Source organism: Salvelinus namaycush, chromosome 7 (assembly GCF_016432855.1).
Source record: "Salvelinus namaycush isolate Seneca chromosome 7, SaNama_1.0, whole genome shotgun sequence".
NCBI lineage: Eukaryota > Metazoa > Chordata > Actinopteri > Salmoniformes > Salmonidae > Salvelinus > Salvelinus namaycush.
In genome coordinates this window covers 32,830,920-32,853,520 of record NC_052313.1, presented here as the reverse complement: position 1 = coordinate 32,853,520, position 22,601 = coordinate 32,830,920, and the positions used below count along the sequence as shown (strand labels likewise).

General features: G+C 41.5%; 1 protein-coding gene across 1 annotated transcript in view; it reads right to left on the bottom strand.

The window, feature by feature from the left end:
- The window catches only part of LOC120050701 (cadherin-12-like), a 116,851-nt gene that overhangs the window by 58,534 nt on the left and 35,716 nt on the right, over positions 1-22,601 (bottom strand). Inside the window, exons 2-4 of the mRNA XM_038997272.1 lie at positions 12,536-12,830; positions 9,865-9,984; positions 2,089-2,256 (exon numbers count right to left, since the gene is read on the bottom strand). Coding sequence (XP_038853200.1) covers positions 2,089-2,256; positions 9,865-9,984; positions 12,536-12,830 — 583 coding nt within the window. The remainder of the gene's footprint in view (positions 1-2,088; positions 2,257-9,864; positions 9,985-12,535; positions 12,831-22,601) is intronic.

Sequence of the window (22,601 nt, the reverse complement as noted above, 5' to 3'; positions counted from 1 at the left end):
AGGTTTTCGCCTGCAAAATCAGTTATGTTATACTCACAGACAATATTTTGACCGTTTTGGAAACTTTAGAGTGTTTTCTATCCTAATCTGTCAATTATATGCATATTCTATTATCTGGGCCTGAGAAATAGGCAGCTTACATTGGGAACGTTATTTTTTCCAAACATAAAAATTCTGCCCCCTAGCTTCAAGAGGTAATGCCCTTCTTGCCTGGTCTGTGAGTTTTTAATGGGCGGCCCTCTCTTGGCAGGTTTGTTGTGGTTCCATATTCTTAATTTTTTTAAATAAATGGATTTAATGGTGCTCCGTGGAATGTTCAAAGTTTCTGATATTTGTTTATAACCCAACCCTGATCTGTACTCCACAACTTTGTCCCTGACCTGTTTGGAGAGCTCCTTGGTCTTCATGGTGCCGCTTGCTTGGTGGTGCCCCTTGCTTAGTGGTGTTACAGACTCTGGGGCCTTTCAGAACAGGTGTATACATACTGAGACCATTGACAGATCATGGGACACTTAGATTGCACACAGGTGGACTTTATTTAACTAATTATGTGACTTCTGAAGGTAATTGGTTGCCCCAGATCTTATTTAGGAGCTTAGTAGCAAAGGGGGTGAATGCATATGTACGCACCACTTTAAAAAAAAATATTTTTTTATTTTGGCATAGTATTCTTTTTGATGATCAATTTACACACAATACCCCATAATACACCTTAGCCAAATACATTTAAACTCAGTTTTTCACAATTCCTGACATTTAATCCTAGTAACAATTCCCTGTCTTAGGTCAGTTAGGATCACCACTTTATTTTAAGAATGTGAAATGTCAGAATAATAGTAGAGATAATGATTTATTTCAGCTTTTATTTCTTTCATCACATCCCAGTGGGTCAGAAGTTTACATACACTCAATTAGTATATGGTAGTATTGCCTTTAAATTGTTTAACTTGGGTCAAACATTTCAGGTAGCCTTCCACAAGCTTCCCACAATAAGTTGGGTTAATTTTGGCCCATTCCTCCTGACAGAGCTCAAAACTGAGTTGGCTAAGGTCTATGTAAACTTCTGACTTCAACTGTATGTATGTATGTATGTTTATAAGCTGTATTCATAAATATGCATTTTTAAATGTGTTGAATTGATCCATGTTGTTCAAAAATGCTGACTTCAGATTTTCATAGATCAATAAATTAATAAAAATTGAAAATCTTACACAATAACACAATCTGCATGTTTGGCCTGCCTCCAGTTTCTTACTTGTGCACTGATTAACTATTTATTTTAAATGATTTGTTTGGAATCTTAAAGTATATACTTAATTCCAGAAATGTTATTACAGGCATCAGCTCCCATGCTGACTCTGTCTTGAGTTAATGTCACGCCCTGACCGTAGAGATCCTTTTCTTTCTCTATTTGGTTGGGTCAGGGTTTGATTAGGGTGGGCATTCTAGTTTTTTCGTTTCTATGTTGGCCTGGTATGGTTCCCAATCAGAGGCAGCTGTCTATCGTTGTCTCTGATTGGGGATCATATTTAGGCAGCCTTTTCCCACCTGTTGTTTGTGGGATCTTGTTTTTGTATAGTTGCCTTGAGTGCTGCACGTTTGTTATATTCTTTGTTGTTTTGGTTGTAAGTTTCACTATTAAATATAATGTGGAACTCTACCCACGCTGCGCCTTGGTCCACTCATTCCAACGAACGTGACAGTTAAACAACACTGCAACTGAAAACAGAGAAATTCTCTTAAAATAATGAAGAACTAATTAATGGAAGATACATTTCTAAGTATGTTTAATTGGATGTGGCAAGGTACTAAGCTATAAAATAAATTATATATAGTGAAGAAATATAAAGAACATAGACATATGTCCTTTGGGCATCAGCATTATAATCAATTATTCAATCATGATATGAAACGGCAATATTAAAACCGATATTATGAATATGAAACCGAAATGTAAAAATGTTAAGCAAACTTCATACACACAACAGCACCAACAGAATAACAAAGAGCTCCCTCCCTCCATCGAGTGGTGTGTGCAAACAGACCCCTATTTGAATCTCTTCCTCTCTCTCTTTCTCTCTCTCTTACTTTTGGAGAACCTTGGTGGGTTGTCGTTGACGTCGCTGAGGGTGATGTTGATGGTGGTGGTCCCAGCCAGACCTCCCAGCTGACCTCCCATATCCTTGGCCTGGATAAGCACCTGGTACTGCTCCTTCACCTCGCGGTCCATGTTCGGCAAGGCCGTCCTTATTATACCTAGCGACAACATGGTATCATTAGAACATGTCAAAACGGCTGATATCTAGGAATTTTACTTTTATGTCACATGAGCTGTGCAGTCCAAATAGGGGATAGGTGGAGACATGATAATAGAGATGGGACAAGGTGAGTGTTAAGGCGCTGCTGCTCGATGCCCCCTTTTTCTGCTAGAGGATTCAAATGTACAAATGACCTGGGTATTAGCACCCCCCTTAGAAAGAGCCTACACTCAGAGGTGCATTAATGTACCTGAAGTCAAGGTGTGCATTAAAGGGGAGCCAGGGGGTGCTCAGCTCCCTTGAATGAGAGGTTAGCTCCCCTAAATGCACCAAAAGTTTTTCTTAAAATATAGTGGTAAATATTAAAATAAAACAAACACCCCCACCTCTCTGTCATGGTTCAACTATTTATTTCTATGTGGCGGCGCTATCCACACAGAAGTGCTGAATTTCGGCCTCAGCTGAGCTCCTTTATGCATAGATTTTTCTTCGTACTTCCTAATTTCCGTAATTTGTGTCCCATGCATCCTTGATAAAAAATTGCTTATGCCTTTATTCCAATGCATTCGATTTATCCGTTGATTAATTATTGTTTGCTTTTGTCAGTCAGCTGTTTAGAGCGCTAATTGCTTTGTTTTTCAGGTGTTCTCCATGCCGTCCGTGGCCAGAAGTAGTTTAATCTGCTTTATTATTTTCTATCAATATTTGTTTTCTTTCCTGGATATCACTAGACAACTAACCTACAGCTAGACACCAATGCGCATCCAATCCATCCAACAAGTAGGCTAAACGTTAATAACAGTATTTTAAAAATATATATATTTTACCTTTATTTAACCAGGTAGGCCAGGTGAGAACAAGTTCTCATTTACAACTGCGACCTGGCCAATATAAAGCAAGGCAGTGCAACACAAACAACAACACAGAGTTACACATGGACTAATCAAACGTGCAGTCAATAACACAATAGAAAAAAAGTCTATATATAGTGTGTGCAAATGGCGTGAGGAGGTAAGGCAATCAGTAGGCCATAATGGCGAATAATTACAAATGAGCAAATTAACACTGGAGTGATAGATGTGCAAATGATGATGTGCAAGTAGATATACTGGTGTGCAAAGGAGCAAAACAAGTAAATAAAAACAATATGGGGATGAGGTAGATAGATTAGATGGGCTGTTTAGAGATGGGCTGTGTACAACTGCAGCGATCGGTTAGCTGCTCTGATAGCTGATGGTTAAAGTTATTGAGGGAGATATAAGTCTCCAACTTCCGTGATTTTTGCAATTCGTTCCAGTCATTGGCAGCAGAGAACTGGAAGGAAAGGCGGCCAAAGCAGGTGTTGGCTTTGGGGCTTTGGTGACAAAACGGATGGCACTGTGATAGACTGACTATAAGGTGACTCTTTCTGTTAAAAGAGGTTAACTTTCGGTTAGAAGCATATATTTTCGCAATGGCATAGGCCTACATTATTTTGGATTTGTGTGCCCATGAGAACTGTTTTCACAGTGAAATGTTTTACATAGGCATAGTTACACTTACAGTGCATTTTCCAAGATCTCAAAGATCCATGGTTCATACCGGGTTTAAGTTAAATATTCAAATGAAATAGTTAAATGCTTAATAATTACAAATAACACTGTCGTAAATGTCATTCATGTAAGGAAAGAAAGGTAGTGTTTTATGTCACATGATCTGTTTAGACTCCATGCATTAACTTGTGAATATGGACAACTCATGAACAAGGGTGTGAAACATGTTTTGATTCAACTAATGTACTGTATTATATTGAATGTAGGCTACCTGTTCTGCGTGTGTTCATGTGTGAAAAATTGTCTCGGTTGAGAGGGTAGGCTACCGGCAGTGGTGTAGGCCTAGTGGAGGGTAAATGCAAGTAAACGCTGTTAACCCACCTTTTTTAGAAGAATGCATTAAAAGTATAGGGAGTAATTTTTTTCACTTTAACCTGCAATCAGAGTTTACTCATCTATTTTTTTACCACTACATCACTGGCTATCGGTAGGCCTATTTGAAGTTCATGGTAATACACATTGTAGCCTGGTCTAGTAAGTTCACCATGTGTGTTAGGGTGACCATCCTGTTTTTTCTAGGACAGATTCAGACCCATTTCAGGTGTCCCTACTTTTCAGTCTACAAAAAAGGTAAATTCGTAATCAATGGCAATCGCTGAATGTCATTATGCACACTTTCTGGTGTTTTGTAAACAGATGTCTATTTCCATTCATCAAATGGAGCAAGTGTACATGCAGTTTAGTTGATGGAATAATTTTGGAGAGGACGAACATGCACAGGTAGCCTACTTTGTGAAGTGATTTGTTTGGCTATCAGATTAAAATATATGACTGGTCGTGTTCATGACACATTAAAAGGTAATTCATTTTATCTTTTAAATGGCGTAAGTTCATGCACTCAATAGAACCCCCCCCCCCCCCCCAAATGTCATGGTGTAATTCGCACTCTGATGAGATATTTAGTGGAGGCACTTGACATTCACTACTGAACTTAGTGAGGCTTTGAGGGACCTTGAGATCAGAGCAAATATACAGAAGAGTAATGGCCAGGTCAGGTTGGAAGATGTCAGCGTGATAGAAGATATGTAAAGGGGGCAAGATGTACGTTTACTTTTCTTGTATTCCCCCATCAGTCACATGAAAAGGACAGATGTCACATTTAATCCTAAAATCCTGTGTTCTGCGTGTGCAACAATCAAAGGATGATGTTTTTTGACAATCTTATCATGTTTAGGGGATTCACGCTCTAGCAGGGAGGGAGGATGCTGTGAAGTGTATGGTGATTTAGTCATGTGATTCCTTCCCCCTCTTTTCTTTTCCCTCTCTCCTTCTTGTTTGTTCGGCTGCATTGATGTATGCTTGGCTGTAGAGGCAGGCTCAGCATGGCAAACATTTGTTTTAACAGTTTTTTTCGCCATCAGGTTGGAAATACAGTCGCAGTGTGTGTTCTGTATACTCTCCAGGGTGGAAAGGCATGTTCTGTGATAGATTCTCCTTATTCCCTTTCTCCCTGTGATATCACATTGGAAATGGTTAACGTGATCCATTTCCTTTTCTTTCCCCCCTCTTCTTTCTTTTGCCCATTTTGAACTGTGTTATCATTGTGGACATTGTGCTGAAGGTTCTAACTTTTTCCATGGTAATCTCTGTTTGAGCATTAAAAGATAATCTGCTCTATGTTGTATCAGTGTAAAAATACCATCTATTGCATTTTAACCATGGTATAGTATCTGTTTCGTTCCACGTGCAGAATACAGTTACGGGAATGATTTTTAGGTGTGCTTGCTGAAAGCAACAACTACTGAAATCCAACATACTTGTTATTATTAGATGTGCTTGCTGAAAGCGTTTAAGGGTCTACCGCTCTGGCTCAGCCAAATGCATCATGGGAAGAAGGCCAATGAGACGTCCTTTGGAGCAATGGACTCTGGAGGGAAGAGCAGTCTTCATGACATGGGTGTCATACAAAGGATCTCCTTCAATCCAACAGGGCCAACAGTTTGACCTGGACATTTTTTTTATAACCCATTGCATCATTTGCTCAAAACTCAGATATAAAAAGCCAAGTGGCATATGAGGAGAAATAAGGAGTGTGTCAGTATTTAATGTTGATCAGGAGTTTGAGAGAGCTGGTAGTAAACCATGAACCCTTCAGCCCGCCAGTTCCACACCATAATGCCTGCATTAACATTCTGAAGTGGCTCATGGGATTGCAGGGACACTGTCTCTCTTCACACTCCAGCTAACTTCCTCGGCAACCACGGCGAAAGACACACACACAAAAACAGACTTTCACACCACATAACCACTTATCTGATTGAGTATCGCTGCAGGCCCTAAGGATTTCCAATATCAGGGGATAAGAATATGGCCATGTGAAACCGAGAGCAGAAATATGTCTATGTTCACTCAGAAGAGACAAACAATGACTAATAATAATCAGTTTCCATCCTGTTCCGACTGAGGGCCGAGAGGATTCGAAAGGACGGAGGAGGGTGGACAGAAAACAGCTGCAGCCAAGCTGTGTTTAACCTTTGACTACTATAGTAAAGTAAACATTTTCACACCAAAAAAAAACTTTTAATGAACCCGGCTGCATTGCATCACTCCAAACCTTGCTGCCATGAAACTCTCACTGTTTTTAATGCCCCTCACCAAAACGCTGAGTGGGATGCAGCTATTTTTCAAAGTATTTTATTACATACAGTAGTTCCTTGTTCCACCAGGAGTGGGATAAAAACATCTCGAACACCCCCCACCCCACCCCACCCCCTGCTTATCGGATGTTGAACAGTAAACAAGTTCTTCTGAAACAACAAAGAGAGAACTTTTGAGAAAGAGAGCACTCCAGAGCGAAGTATTGGAAGAAGCACAAGTGCAATTCTTTAAAAGACTTGACCCGGCACCCGGTCGTTTCAGTTTATGAAACCAATATGAATGTGGACCACATCAGTGTGCTGAAGTGTCTGCCTCCCACGGGGCAATCCTTTCTGATTCCTTCACCAACAAAAAAATCTGCTGTTTTGGAGAAGGAGCGTTATTAAAAGCGGGAGATTCAAAAACTTTTTGGACAATAACAGATAGTTCAACCAAGACTCTTGAGGATACTGCTTTTCTCCAGTGACATACATACATTTTCTTTCAATTGCTTTCAGATTAAAATACATAATAGAAATCTAAATTACAACACAGACAATTTGACTTTTGGACACATTAATAGAAGTAGATACTGTATCGAACAGTACACTACTGTCACGACTTCCACCGAAGGTGGCTCCTCTCCCTGTTCGGGCCGTGCTCGGCGGTCGTCGTCGCCGGCCTACTAGCTACCACCGATCCATTTTTCCTTTTCGTTTGTGTCTGTCTGTTTTTGTTATCACCTGTGTCTGATTAGTTAATTTCGGTGGGTTTATTTACCTCCGCTGCCTGCTAGTCTTTGTGCGGGATTATTTGCTGTGTTAGCTCTGTTAGGGGTGCGTGATTGCGCCACAGGTTTTTTTTCCTCACAGTCGTTGTACCGTTGGTACTGTATTAGGAGTAGAGGTTTCTCCTCCACGTGTTTCCTGATTTTCCCTAATTGTGGCGACTTCGTTGGGGTGTGTTTCCCCACCTGTTGTTGTTGGGTTGGGACTTTATAATAAACGACTGTGCCACTGGAAATTCCTTGCTCTCCTGCTCCTGACTCCTGCACCTACCTCTTCTTAGGAGGCACCTAAGAACTACAGCAAATACATATGGGTTGGAGTGTTGTAGGGTTTTTGACAGTTAGCTGTCTATTATAAGACTGATGCTCGCTGGCCCCAGTTGGCCCCTGGACACGCATGATGGGCAGGGTCAAAGAGGTGCTGATCCCTTGACACTGGCATAGATCCAGACCCACTACCATTATGTTTGCAGTCACTACCACTACTATTTCACGCCATAATTCCTTCAAGACAAGCAAGCACACACATTTTCTTCAGGAAATGCCCTTTTCTGGTTTAAATGTACATTGTTACAGAGGACAAAGCTGTGAGCACTGCACACATTTAATTACATGACTATACTAGCTACAGAATTTAACTGCTGCCATACACAAACAGGCCTAAACCCAATTTCCTAGTATTGAGGTATGTGAAATGTAATTTGTAGGTGCTATTATTGATTGTTTTTCCTGCTTTAGCAAAAAAGTATAGCAATGATAGAGAAATGTGTTAGTCCACAGTAAAGAAATGGAAGTTATAACGTGTCACTGTTTCTAATCCATTGCTCTCTAATCAAATCAAGATATTTTGCTCATTTGTTTATTCGGATCGATAATGTGAAATTAAGTTGAAGACAACATCTTGTCCATACTAATGTTAAAAAGTTTGAATATCTGCCCGCCTATTACACTTTCACAGCTAGAACTTGGCATTCTTCTTTTAACAAGTTTTGTGTCTTTAGTATCATTAAAGGTGAAGCCTGTTATCTAATAAATTCTCTAATTATTATTACGTGATTAAACTAATCATGTAACTGTAATTAACTAGGAAGTCGGGGCACCACGGAAAATCTACAGATTACAAAGTAAAATTTTTCAGAATACAACTCCTCAGATATTTTAATATCTGATCAATTAGTCTTCTATTAATTAATTATTCTTTACCTTACATCAGTCTCATTCCAAACGTCGTAAATTGTTGGTTATTTGCACGAACCCAGCCTAAACTATGAATCATCCATACACCAATTGGCTTAATCATTTATTTACTAACTAACTAAGTGATCACAGAAATGAATAACAAACAAACAGTAGATATTGGTTACTAACAATGATAGGGAAGATCCCTTAGTGGGCTGAACCGATATGACGGCTTGGTATACAAAGAAAAGGGGGTGTGGACCGATAAAGGAGCGGGAAAGACCAAATGGATCACTACACACAGTGGAAAGTTATATTAATTGAAATGCTAATCCTTTGCACATGAACGCTCGCTCATTCGGGAATAATTGCAATCAATATATTTATGCCCAAATGTCGTTGTTGTCTTCTCTCTTGGAATCGTCGGTCCGTCTGCTGGAGAGTCAGTTCATCAGAGAGTCTTTGGTTACTCATGGTGGTAGCTCTATCGGCGGCTCCTGATAGTGTCTGTTGTAATGGATCCGTCAGGCGTCCAATGTTCTTAGAGTAGATGTTTCGGCGGTTGTCGGTATTCGCATCCCAGGTTTACATAATTTCTAGCTGCAGACTAGTAATTAGTATCTAAGATTTGCTCTTATTCTGTAGGGATCGATAGTCTCAGAATTTAACCATTTCCACCCGTGTAGCCAATGCGCCACGTGGTATGGTTTTCTAGTCTTGGTACTCAACCACTGCAACCACAGCTCACGCTGGGGGGTTTGCTTAGTCTGAAGAGGATTTCCTCAGGAGGGTGTTTTATTCGTAACACTAGAAAAAGGAGGTTCCATGACGCCTGATCATGTCTGTACTCACAGTGGCCAATGACTTAGTTAAACTTTACAGGGAATACAATCGTCTCATTCTGAAGTTTAACGTCACAATACATCATTTCACAAATAGTTTCATCTTTACTCATTAACTGTATAGAATAATTAGATGCAAACCCCACAATTGAGAAATGTACACATTCAGAGATATAGTTATACGTGTTTCCTGTCCTCCATGAGGTCACCAAATGAAACCCACTCATCATACCCGTACCTTAAGTATCCACGGACCCTTCCCACATTCTCACAAGTGGACATATAGTTTAATTCTCCCATTTTGGGGATTTAGGAGTTCGGCCAAGTGAAATCCCTTGTTCTCTCTCCGTATTCTCTCTTTCTGCATTGCCAGGGGGAGAGAGTCTCCGCCAGGAATTTACAGCCTGAAAAAACAGAACCTGGGTGTAGGAGAGAGAGAGAGGGGGAAGCCACGATCTACACCCAGAAAGGGCCACGTCATGACACAAGAAAGCTATTGACATTGTTTAGACAGACAGGTATCCCGCCTTTTTGTTATTTCAAACGATCTATAAACATAACAGCATTCAACATTGACAAACAGTACCAATTAAGATACATTTTTGACTGATGTTGCCCATCTTATTTACCAGTCTTGGGATCCACAGAGAAGTATGGCTGGCCATGGAGGATGCTGTAGACCACTCTGGCACTGTTTCCATAGGTAGGGTCATCTGCATCTGTGGCTGTCACCTGCATCACATAAGTCCCTGTGAAACAAACGCGTACATTTGCATCATTCAGATGGAGTCATTTTTTACGTTTTTTTTCCCGTACAGTTTAGCAGCTTGTGCCACCATGAATGCATCACAAATGGCATTCTATTCCCTAAAAAGTGCACTAATTTTGACCAGGCCTCAGGTCAAAAGTAATGCCCTATGTAGGGAATAGAGAGCCATTTGGGACAGAGCCACAGAGACTAAAGTGTGAAGAGGATATGATAGAAGATAATTGTGCAATATTGGAACGTTGAATTATTAACTATGTGAAATATACATTTGCAGAACTATGCAAGTGGATGTTTAGCCAAAAGATACTCATTCATTTGACATTGCAAGCAGGAAGCAAAGAGCCATCCACAGCAGGAATAGGAAACAAGATGGCAGCCATCCAAACTTCCTGCAGTACCAGGAACAGAGTTAATAGCTGTAGCTTGAATCTAAAACAGCATTGCATTAATCCACTGACTCTACAGAAGCTTGTATATCTACAATTCAATCCAATTGGAAATTATTCTATCTACAAGCTCAATGAAATCACTACTGTGGCTAAATGAGATATGTCTTTCTTAGTCCATATGTACAGGCTGGTACTGTACAGTATGCTAGGTGGACATCCAAGGGAAGCTACATCCACAAATGGCCATTGACACATGTTAATCTCTTAGTTGGTTTTAGCAAGGCTTCATTAAACAGGATGTGCGCTGTGAGCAGATGATAACAATTGTATGAAAACATTAGGTGAGAGAGATTAGAGTGTTAATCCTTCCTAACAAAGCCCTGCACCACGCATCCGGGTATAATGGAGCTGAGATGCTGGTCATTTACACTTTAACTACTATAGGAAGTTACTTTGTACTGGTTTATCAGCACGTACTGTATTAATGCTTTTGCTTGTGCTTTTTAGTGATACAATCCTTTTATAAACAGCTCCAGTTCCACAAAGCTTTTAAATAAAAGTGCTTTGTTTAAAATGGGCTAATAATAGCTAAACAAACTATACACCTGTCACGTCCTGATCTGTTTCACCTGTCCTTGTGCTTGTCTCCACCCCCTCCAGGTGTCGCTTATTTTCCCCTGAGTATTTATCCCTGTGTTTCCTGTCTCTCTGTGCCAGTTTGTCAAGTCAACCAGCGTTTTTGTTTTTCAGCTCCTGCTTTCCCAGTCTTTATTTTCTCGCCCTCCTGGTTTTGACCCTTGCCTGTCCTGATTCTGATCCCACCTGTCTGAACCCCTGCCTGTCCTGACCACAAGCCTGCCTATCGCCTGATACTGTTTGGACTCTGACCTGGTTTATGAACTCTCACCTGTACCCGACCTGCCTTTTGCCTACCCCTTTTGTCATAATAAATAATCGGAGCTCAACCATCTGCCCCCTGTGTCTGCATTTGGGTCTCGCCTTGTGCCCTTATAACACCACTTTTAACTTGGCTCATTCTAGTTCCTTGAGAAAAAAAACACAGTACTCATCAAAATTGGTCTTTGAATCCACACCCATTTGCCCAAGGAAGGGTTATCAGTTCCATACATTTTATTAATGTAATTAGAAGTGATTCATATTTTTCTCAGGTACAGACTCCATCAATGCCGTTTTGAAACATTTATCACACACACTGCAGAATAATCTGAAAATAATCATCATTCCCAAAGCATACAGCCCTCCTGCTCAATTCCTAATTTAAAGGAAACAGTCTTTTCGCCGGCAGGTCCTACATTCCTGCCCCTGATTCGGAACACACATCCACCCATCCACCCCGCAGGCCCACACACGCACGAACACACGAACACACAAACACACACACAGACTGCCTTCCAGCTCTGTTTACCTGCATGGAGTAGAAGACTGGGCCATGTTTTAGATGGTGATTTAAAAAGGTACACTCCACACAGTGTACACTCCACACACAGTTTGTGTGTGGAGTGTACATTGACTGTACCTTGCTCCATTCAGCGTTTGGAGAGATCTAATATGCTGTTCTCTTCACCAGGGCTCCATTGCTATTCAGAAGAAGAGGAGCCAATCTGAGTGAATTACCTTGATCTCCCTTCCCTGAGGTAGAGAGCATAAAGACAAGCCTCGATCCGCAATGTACTCATGCATTTTGGGCATAACTGTCTCGCTTGCTGAAAAGTCAAAATCTGTGGATATGTTTTCCTCTCTCTTGTTCTACCTGTGGCTATAACACTCCCTTTCTTATAATATATTTTTGTACTCTGTCTCGATCTAAAACTCTATGTGATAGTTTTTAAATTCTGAGAAATGCATTTATTTTGTTATGTCAAGTTTGCAGGTAATTGAAGCATTTTGTGATATTATGCCTGCATTCCAAATTGCACCCTATTCCTTACATAGTGCACTACTTTTGACCAGAGAAAAGTAGAGCACTATCAATCAATCAAATGTATTTATAATAAAGTCCTTTTTTACATCAGCCAGTGTCAGAAAGTGCTATACAGAAACCCAGCCTAAAACCCCAAACAGCAAGCAATGCAGATGTAAAAGCACGGGACCAACAAAGTCTTTGGTGATATTTCTTCTTACCTACAGGTGACATCTCGGGGACACTGGCTGTGTATGGCCCTTCTAGAAACTTTGGCTCATTGTCGTTGATGTCCTGGACCTTGATTACAAACTCTGATTCGGGCTCCAGGGGCCTGTTGGTGTCGATATCGACAGCCTGTGCGCGGAGGGTGTAATAAGGCTTCACCTCCCTGTCAAGGCTTCTTAAGGCATGGATGTCCCCGGTCGTTGCGTCAATGGTGAAAATGGAGCCGGCCCCTTCTCCCATGAGAGTGTACTTCACCTCGCTCTCGCCCTTATCCAGATCAGTGTGCAGCTGCAAGACAAGAGGAAAAGGACAGGTTCAGTCCAAACAATGATACTGCTAATAATTCAATGAGGCCACTGGGGGAGAACAGTTTCAAGTAAAAGGCAGTTCATGAAGCGAGTCGATGGGACTGACTGCACCTACAGAATACAATGAAAAAACCCTACATAGTAGGATATGTGCTGCTAAAACCACAAACAGTATATACAAAGCAGCATATTTTTTGCCCCAGCTCTAGGGATTTGGGATGTGCATATGATCTACATGACTGCACTCCCAACATTAGGTACATCCAGCACCTTTTCTTCTAAATGTGTCTGCTCTAAGGTGGTTGTATGCTCACAGTATAAGTGTAATCATGCTCTCAATGCTCTGCTTTAGCATGTGCGTGTTTTCCTTAAAGGGATAGCTTGCTGGCAGATACTCATAGACTTCCAGTCATTGCGCTAATGCTAGTTAGTGTAACAGTATAGCTTCACGTCCCTCTCCTTGCCCCTACCTGGGCTCGAACCAGGGACCCTCTGCACACATCGACAACAGCCACCCTTGAAGCATCGTTACCCATCGAGCCGCAAAAGCCACGGCCCTTGCAGAGCAAGGGGAACAACTACTTCAAGGTCTCAGAGCGAGTGACGTCACCAATTGAAACGCTATTAGAGCGCACCACCGCTAACTAGCCAGCCATTTCACATCGGTTACATTATCATTATCATACAATACCTCTAACTTTGTTCATACTGGACACAGAGGCATATCTGACCCTGGGGAAGTAGATAAAGGACCTCATTGCAACAACAAAAAACTGAAGTATCCCTTTAAGTAAAAAAAAAAATATCCATATCTGCAAAATCTGATTTAGTATGACAGGTCAGCCTGGGGGCATATGAACTGGCTTGACACAGTTCTTTCTCCACTTCACAGTGCAGCTTCTCTTTGTATAATTGCTATGGTTCCATCCCAAATGGCACCCTATTCCCTACATGAAGGGAATATGGTTCCATTTGGGACACAGTGTAGCACCATATCAGAAGGCTTTTCTTTGGCCACATGCGGTACACCTGTTGGCATGGAAGTGTTTTTTCCCTGTACAGGACATCAAACCAACAATGTTAACACAGAAATGATGGCCAATGTGACACAACATGGACAACATTTTTCCCAAGCAAGATGTACTGTAGTTCTCAGGAGCCAACAATAAGTCCCACAAGAGTGATTTGTTTTTACCACACAGGTACTCACATTGAGTCCAACTCCATGCAAGCAGAGGCTTGCGTGTTCCCCAATACACATATCTGTTCCTCACATAATCTAAGAGTTGTGCCCTTCAATGGCTAAATATGTTCTACACAAACTACGTAAGCCTTCTACCTGCCCATCCCTCTCATTGTATCTGTTTTTGTCCTAGTCTGCTGTACAGTGAAGTTTTTAATGCTATGCCCATAAGTAAATCAATTGATGTACCAAAGTGGAGACTGACTGGATTGTGATTCATTTAGAATAAGTAAGTATAGCATATTATAGTTTATTTAATGCACATTCCAACTTATCCAATACAGAAACCCCAGGAGTGACAGTCTTTTTTCAGACCCTGCAAATTGATTCATAACTGCAAAATTCAAGTTGAAAAATAAATACAACCCCCCCCCAAAAAAATAGGCCCATTCCCCACATTAATTAGAAGCCAAATGTTAAATGATAAAAAATAAAAAATGCCATTAGGCAAACAATGCTAATCAATTACACAAAGACAGTCAATGAGGAGCCCACAGAGCCCAACAGACTAGAGGATAAAAGCTTTTAAGCACTGCAGAAAGATCGTTTTTGTTGATTTGTTGTATAGTACAGTTAGAAAATAAGTGAAATGTATTTTATATACACTTTAAGAGGTTTGAAACCAAATCGAAACTGTGTCCATCTTGCTAATAATCACCTAAATTAAAGCCAGACGATCAGGGAGCATTAGAAATTCCTATATTTGTTTTACCGTTATGTAACTAGGCAAGTCAGTTAAGAACAAATTCTTATTTAAAAATGACTGCCTAGGGACAGTGGGTTATCTGCCTTGTTCAGGGACAGAAATACAGATTTTTTACCTTGTCAGCTCGGGATTCAATCTAGCAACCTTTTGGTTACTGGCCCAACGCTCTAACCACTAGGCTACCTGCCACCCTTATATATAGTGCATTATATACTATTATATATATTATATACTATATATTATTATACTTATATATAGTGCATTTGGAAAGTAATCAGACCACTTGACTTTCTCACATTTTGTTACGTTACAGCCTTATTCTAGAATGGATTTAAAAAAAAAAGTAATTGTGCAAACGTATAAAAATAAAAACAAACTGAAATAATACATTTATTTAAGTATTCAGACTGTGTACTTAATACTTTGTTGAAGCACCTTTGGTAGTGATTACAGCCTTCAGTCTTCTTGGATATGACGCTACAAGCTTGGCACACCTTCATTTGGGGAGTTTCTCCCATTCTTCTCTACAGATCCTCTCAAGCTCTGTCAGGTTGGATGGGGAGTGTGACATCACAGCTATTGTCAGGTCTCTCCAGAGATTTACGATCGGGTTCAAGTAAGGCCGGGCTATGGCTGGGCTACTCAAGGACATTCAAAGACTCGTCCGGAAGCCACTACTGAATTGTCTTGGCTGTCTAATTAGGGTTGTTGTCCTGTTGGAAGGTGAACCTTCGCCCCAGTCTGAGGTCCTGAGCGCTCTGAAGCAGGTTTTCATCAAGGTTCTCTATGTACTTTGCTCCTTTCATCTTTCCTCAATCCTGACTTGTGTCCCAGTCCCTGCCACTAAAAAACCTCCCAACAGCATGATGCTGCCACCACCACCATGCTTTACCGTAGTGATGGTACTAGGTTTCCTTCAAATGTGATGCTTGGCATTCAGGCCAAAGAGTTCAATCTTGGTTTCAACAGAGACCAGAGAATCTTGTTTCTTTAGGTGTCTTTTGGCAAACTCCAAGTGGGCTGTTATGTGCTTTTTACTGAGGAGTGGCTTCCATCTGGCCACTCTACCATAAAGGCCTGATTGGTGGAGTTCTGCAGAGATAGTTGTCCTTCTGGAAGGTTCTCCCATATCCACAGAGGAACTGTGTAGCTCTTTCAGACCAAGGCCCTTCTGCCTCGATTTCTTAGTTTGGCCGGGCGGCCAGCTCTAGGAAAAGTTTTGTTGGTTCCAAACTACTTCAATTTAAGAACGATGGAGGCCACTGTGTTCTTGGGGAACTTCAGTGCTGCAGAAATTTTTTGGTAACCTTCTCCAGATCTGTGCCTCGACACAATCCTGTCTTGTAGCTCTACGGACAATTCCTTCGACCTCACGGTTTTTGCTCTGACATGCACTGTCAACTGTGGAACCTATATAGACAGGAGTATGCGTTTCCAAGTCATGTCCAATCAATTGAATTTACCAAAGGTGGACTCCAAAGGTGGACAGAGCGGCATGGGCAAGATGCAATAGATGGTGTAAAATACAGTATATACATATGAGATGAGTTATGCAAGATATGAAAACAATGTTAGATTGGCATTAGTAAAGTGACTAGTGATCCATTTATTAAAACCTCTCTGGGATATGTGGCCAAAAGCCAGGGAAAATGCAGAGCGCCAAATTCAAATAAAATGATATAAAAATCAAACTTTCATTAAATCACACATGTAAGATACCAAATTAAAGCTACACTCGTTATGAATCCAGCCAACGTGTCAGATTTCAAAAAGGCTTTTCGGCGAAAGCATAAGATACTATTATCTGATGATAGCACAACAGTAAACAAAGTGAGTGTAGCATATTTCAACCCTGCAGGCGCAACACAAAACGCAGAAATAAAATATATATCATGCCTTACCTTTGACGAGCTTCTTTTATTGGCACTCCAATATGTCCCATAAACATCACAAATGGTCCTTTTGTTCAATTAATTCCGTCCATATATATCCAAATATCCATTTATTTGGCGTGTTTGATCCAGAAAAAACAGCTTCCAATTTGCGCAAAGTCACTACAAAATATCTCAAAAGTTACGTGTAAACTTTGCCAAAACATTTCAAACTACTTTTGTAATACAACTTTAGGTATTTTTAAACGTTAATAATCGATCAAATTGAAGACGGGTCTATCTGTTTTCAATACAGGAGGACAACAAACTAACGCTACTTTTCTAGTCTTGCGCAACTCTCAAACAGTACACATAACGTTACACTGATCCAAGATGGCCGTACTTCTTCATTGCACAAAGGAATAACCTCAACCAATTTCCAAAGACTGGTGACATCCAGTGGAAGCGGTAGGAACTGCAAACAAGTCCCTTAGAAATCTAGTATCCCAATGAAATCTCATTGAACAGATAGTGACCTCAAAAAAAAAATCTGAATGGTTAGTCCTCGGGGTTTTGCCTGCTACATAAGTTCTGTTATACTCACAGACATGATTCAAACAGTTTTAGAAACTCCAGAGTGTTTTCTATCCAAATCTACTAATAATATGCATATCTTATATTCTGGGAATGAGTAGAAGGAAGTTGAAATTGGGCACGCTATTTATCCAAAAGTGAAAATGCTGCCCCTTATCCTAGAGAAGTTAAAGTGGCCAATAATTTCAAGTCTGCATGTAGGCAACATCCTTTCTGTGTTAGTGATGGCTGTTTAACAGTCAGATGGCCTTAAGATAGAAGCTGTTTTTCGGTCTCTTGGTCCCAGCTTTGATGCGCTTGTACTGACCTCGCCTTCTGGATGGTAATGGGGTGAGCAGGCAGTGGCTCGGGTGGTTGTTGTCCTTGATGATCTTTTTGGCCTTTCTGTGATATCGGGTGGTGTAGGTGTCCTGGAGGGCAAGTAGCTTGCCCCCGGTGATGCGTTGTGCAGACCACACCCACCCTCTGGAGAGTCTTGCGGCTGTGTGCGGTGCATTTGTCGTACCAGCCGGTGATACAGCACGACAGGATGCTCTCAAATGTGCATCTGTAAAAGTGTGTGAGGGTTTTAGGTGACAAGCCAAATTTCTTCAGCCTCCTGAGGTTAAAGAGGCGCTGTTGCACCTTCTTCACCACACTGTCTGAGTGCGTGGACCATTTCAGTTTGTCCGTGTTATGTGCGCCGATGAACATAAAACTTTCCACCTTCTCCACTGATGTCTTGTCGATGTGGATAAGGGGGAACTCCCTCTGCTGTTTCCCGAAGTCCACGATCATCTCTTTTGTTTTGTTGATGTTGAGTGAGAGGTTGTTTTCCTGACACCACACTCCGAGTGCCCTCACCTCCTCCCTGTAGGCTGCCTCGTCGTTTTTGGTAATCAAGCCCACTACTGTTGTGACGTCTGCAAACTTGATTATTATGTTGGAGGCGTGCATGGCCACGCAGTCATGGGTGAACAGTGAGTACAGAAGGGGGCTGAGCACACACCCTTGTGGCAACCAAGTGTTGAGGGTCAGCGTAGGGGAGATGTTGTGTCCTACCTTCACCACCTGAGGGCGGCCATCAGGAAGTCCATGACCAAATTGAACAGGGCGGGGTTGAGACCCAGGGCCTCAAGCTTAATGATGAGCTTGGAGTGTACTATGGTGTTGAATGCTAAGCTATAGTCAATGAACAGCATTCTTACATAGGTATTCCTCCTTTGTCCAGATGGGATAGGACATTGTGCATTGTGATGTTGATTGCATCGTCTTGGGGCGGTAAGCAAATTGAAGTGGGTCTAGGGCAGGGGTGGGCATTTCCAGTCTTCGAGGGCCTGATTGGTGTCACAGTTTTGCCGCAACCCCAGCTAACACACCTGACTCCAATAATCACCTAATCATGATCTTCAGTTTAGAATGACATTTGATTCATCAGCTGTGTTTGCTAGGGATGGAGAAAAACTGTGACACCAATCAGGACCTTGAGGACTGGAGAGGCCCTCCCCTGGTCTAGGGTGACAGGTAAGGTGGAGGTGATATGATCCTTGACTAGCCTCTCAAAGCACTTCATGATGACAGAAGTGAGTGCTATGGGGCGATAGTCATTTAGTTCAGTTACCTTTGCCTTCTTGGGTGCAGGAACAATGGTGGCCATCTTGAAGCACGTGGAGACAGCAGACTGGGATAGGGATAGATTGAAAATGTCCGTAAACACACCAGCCAGCTGGTCTGCACATGCTCTGAGGACACGGCCGCAGAAGCCGTCTGGGCCGGCAGCATTTCGAACGTTAACACGTTGAAATGTCTTAATCATATCGGCCACGGAGAAGGAGAGCCCACAGGCCTTGGTAGCGGGCCGAGTCGGTGGCACTGTATTATCCTCAAAGCGGGCAAAGAAGGTGTTTAGTTTGTCTGGAAGCAAGACATCGGTGTCTGTGACGTGGCAGTTTTTCCTTTTGTAGTCCGTGTGTCTGTAGACCCTGCAACATACGTCTCGTGTCTGAGTCATTGAATTACGACTCCACATTGTCTCTAAACTGACATTTCGCTTGTTTGATTGCCTTGTGGAGGGGAAAAACCACACGGTTTGTATTTGGCCATATTCTCAGTCACCTTTCCATGGTTAAATGCAGTGGTTCTCGCTTTCAGTTTTGCGCGAATGCTGCCATCGATCCACGGTTTCTGGTTAGGGTAGGTTTAAACAGTCACAGTAGGTACAACATCTGGTATACACTTCCTTATAAACTCACTCACCGAATCAGTGTATACGTCAATATTATTCTCTGAGGCTACCTGGAACATATCCCAGTCCGCGTGATCAAAACAATCTTGAAGCGTGGATTTCGATTGGTCAGACCAGTGTTGAATAGTCCTTAGCATGAGTACATCCTGTTTTAGTTTCTGCCTATAGGAAGGGAGGAGCAAAGTGGAGTCATGGTCAGATTTGCCAAAAGGAGGGCCTTGTATGCATCGCGGAAGTTAGAGTAGCAGTGATCCAGTGTTTTACCAGTGCGAGTGCTACAGTCAATATGCTGATCGAATTTAGGTAGCCTTGTCCTCAAATTTGCTTTGTTAAAATCCCCAGAGACAATAAATGCAGCCTTAGGATATATGATTTCCAGTTTGCATAAAGTCCAGTGAAGTTCCTTGAGGGTTGTCGAGGTATCGGCTTGAGGGGGGATATACACGGCTGTGACAATAACCGAGGAGAATTCCCTTGGGGGATAATACGGTTGGCATTTGATTGTGAGGAATTCTAGATCAGTTGATCAAAAGGACTTGAGTTCCTGTATGTTGTTACAATTACACCATGAGTCGTTAATCATGAAACATACACCCCCGCCTTTCTTCTTCCAGGAGAGATGTTTATTTGTGTAGGTGCGACGCACAAAGAATCCAGGTGGCTGTACCAACTTCGACAGCATATCCCGAGAGAGCCATGTTTCCGTGAAACAGTGTTACAATCCCTGATGTTTCTCTGGAAAGCAACCCTTGCCCTCATTTTGTCTACCTTGTTATCTAGAGACTGGACATTAGTGAGAAATATACTCATAAGCGGTGGGTGGTGTGCATGCCTCTGAAGTCTGACCAGAAGACCGCTCTCTCTACCTATTCTCTGGTGTTGTTTTGGGTCAGCCTCTGGAATCAGTTCAAATGCCCTGAGTGGTTCAGACAAAGGACCCGCTTTGGGAAAGTTGTATTCCTATTCGTAGTGCTGGTATGTTTACGTCGCTCTGATATCCAATAGTTCTTCCTGGCTGTATGTAATAACACTTAAGATTTTCTGGGCTAAAAACGTAAGAAATAATACCTAAAAAAAACAAATACTGCCAAGTTTCCAAAGGACTAGAAGCGAAGCTGCCATCTCTGTCGGCGCCATCTTGTGAATCTGAATGCACTGTATTGCTAATTTTGACAATGAATAAATATTTTTAAAAATCTGTGCAGCCCTCCGGACCTTGTGGAAGAGTGAATGCGGGCCCTGGGGAAAAATGAGTTTGACACCAATGCTCTACCGGTTCTGCCGCAGTGCATTTTTCCCCAAGTTTTAACACACTAATCAATAAAATGCAGACCTATGCACGCTGCGTTCAAATTATCACATTAGTAAATCCCATTCGTACACTTCTGTTTGCCTTTTTGTGATTTACACAATGTTATCATTTTGTAAATCCCAAAAAGGCAATAAACTATTAAAATAAAGAAAGTCGCACACTCCATATATAAACTCCCAGCAATTTAATGGGTATTTACTAACGTTTCGGCATCACTGTGCCTTCCTCCCAAAAAGGCAAACAGAAATCGGGTTAACAAAATTAAAACATTCACAGAGAGGCGATAATATACATGAGCGATGAAGCAGCCCTATCTGAAGGGGTTTTATGGTTTGCTGAGGGGTAGTTTAGACAGACAGTGAGGCTACGTCCCAAATGGCACCATATTCCCTATATAGTGCACAACTTTGACTAGAGGCCTTGGTCCAAAGTAGTGCACTATATAGGCAATAGAGTGCCATTTGGTAGGCAGCCTATGGAACTATGCCAAGATTTAATGCCATACATAAACATATTCTAGATACCTGAGATACATGTTTGGAATATACAACATGACTAGCTACGAGAATAATACTGTTTTTTAATTTGATCAGAGATAATCCATGTTGAGTTGGTGCATTGCAGGGTATCAAACAGATATTAGCCCCTTGATGCTACACACTTTCTTCCTCACAATAGGTACAATTAGCGAGATGCTCCGCTCTTGTTGACACCATGCAGCTATAATAACAAACATGTAGTCAGAATAATAATTATAATCATATCGTCAAATGTTTCTTTTAAGAGAATAACACAATTTTATCTTGTTATTATGATAATGTTTGATTGCTCACCATGGACAAGTGGAGTCACTGAGTGCAATGTAGAAGTATGTATTCGAATATGCCAGCAGTATAATATGACAAAATGCACAGTAAACATATAATTGACCCTTCTAGTCTGTTTTAGGCATGAAAATAAAGTATTACCATGTGGGGCTGGCTTATACAGTTAAGAGATTCTGAAGGGCCATTTTAATAATGCCCTGTGTGAATAGTGTGTTACAGTACATGCATATTGTTTTACTGACGATGCTGTAATACTACAGTTAATCATAAATGGCACCCTATAGACCACTTTCGGCTCTGGTCAAAAGTAGTACACTAGGGAGTAAGGTGCCATTTGGGAAGCAGATATTCAACTCTGCTGTGGGGCTTGTTCTGTTCATGGTTGTGAGTAGCCTGCCTGGGTCTCTCCTGCAGGATTTTCAACAGAGGCTGCTGCTCTGCTCCCTCATTTATTGGTCATGCAGTAGAGCCGCATATTGATTGATTCCAGTGATTAAAGTGGTAAATTTAACCAACCTCTGTAGAAAACGCAATAATTGGATTGCCGAAACCGGGATAATACGGAGGCAACATCTCATGTGACATGGCTTCAGCAGAGAGCAATATGAACAAGGCTTAAATACTGCAATAGAGGAGCTCATAAGGTAGCAAGCTAGTACACTGTAGGACTCAGAGTAGCTGGGTCGCTACACCAATTCGGTGCCTTTTGAGAAGTGTAACGTTGTCTGATTTCACATAATATTAACATTCTGTCATAAAAAGCACATGTTGAACTTCTTTAAAAACACCCCCCCCCCCCCCCCCCCACAAAAAAATAATAATATAGTAAGTGCCAAATAAAGTAACAGGGTTGACCATAACAGGGTTGACCATAACAGGGTTGACAACTTCATTTAAAAGGAAAAGTCCACCCAAAATATATGTTTTGGTATTTGTTTCATTAGTCCATAGTTGACATAACTTAATTGGTGACA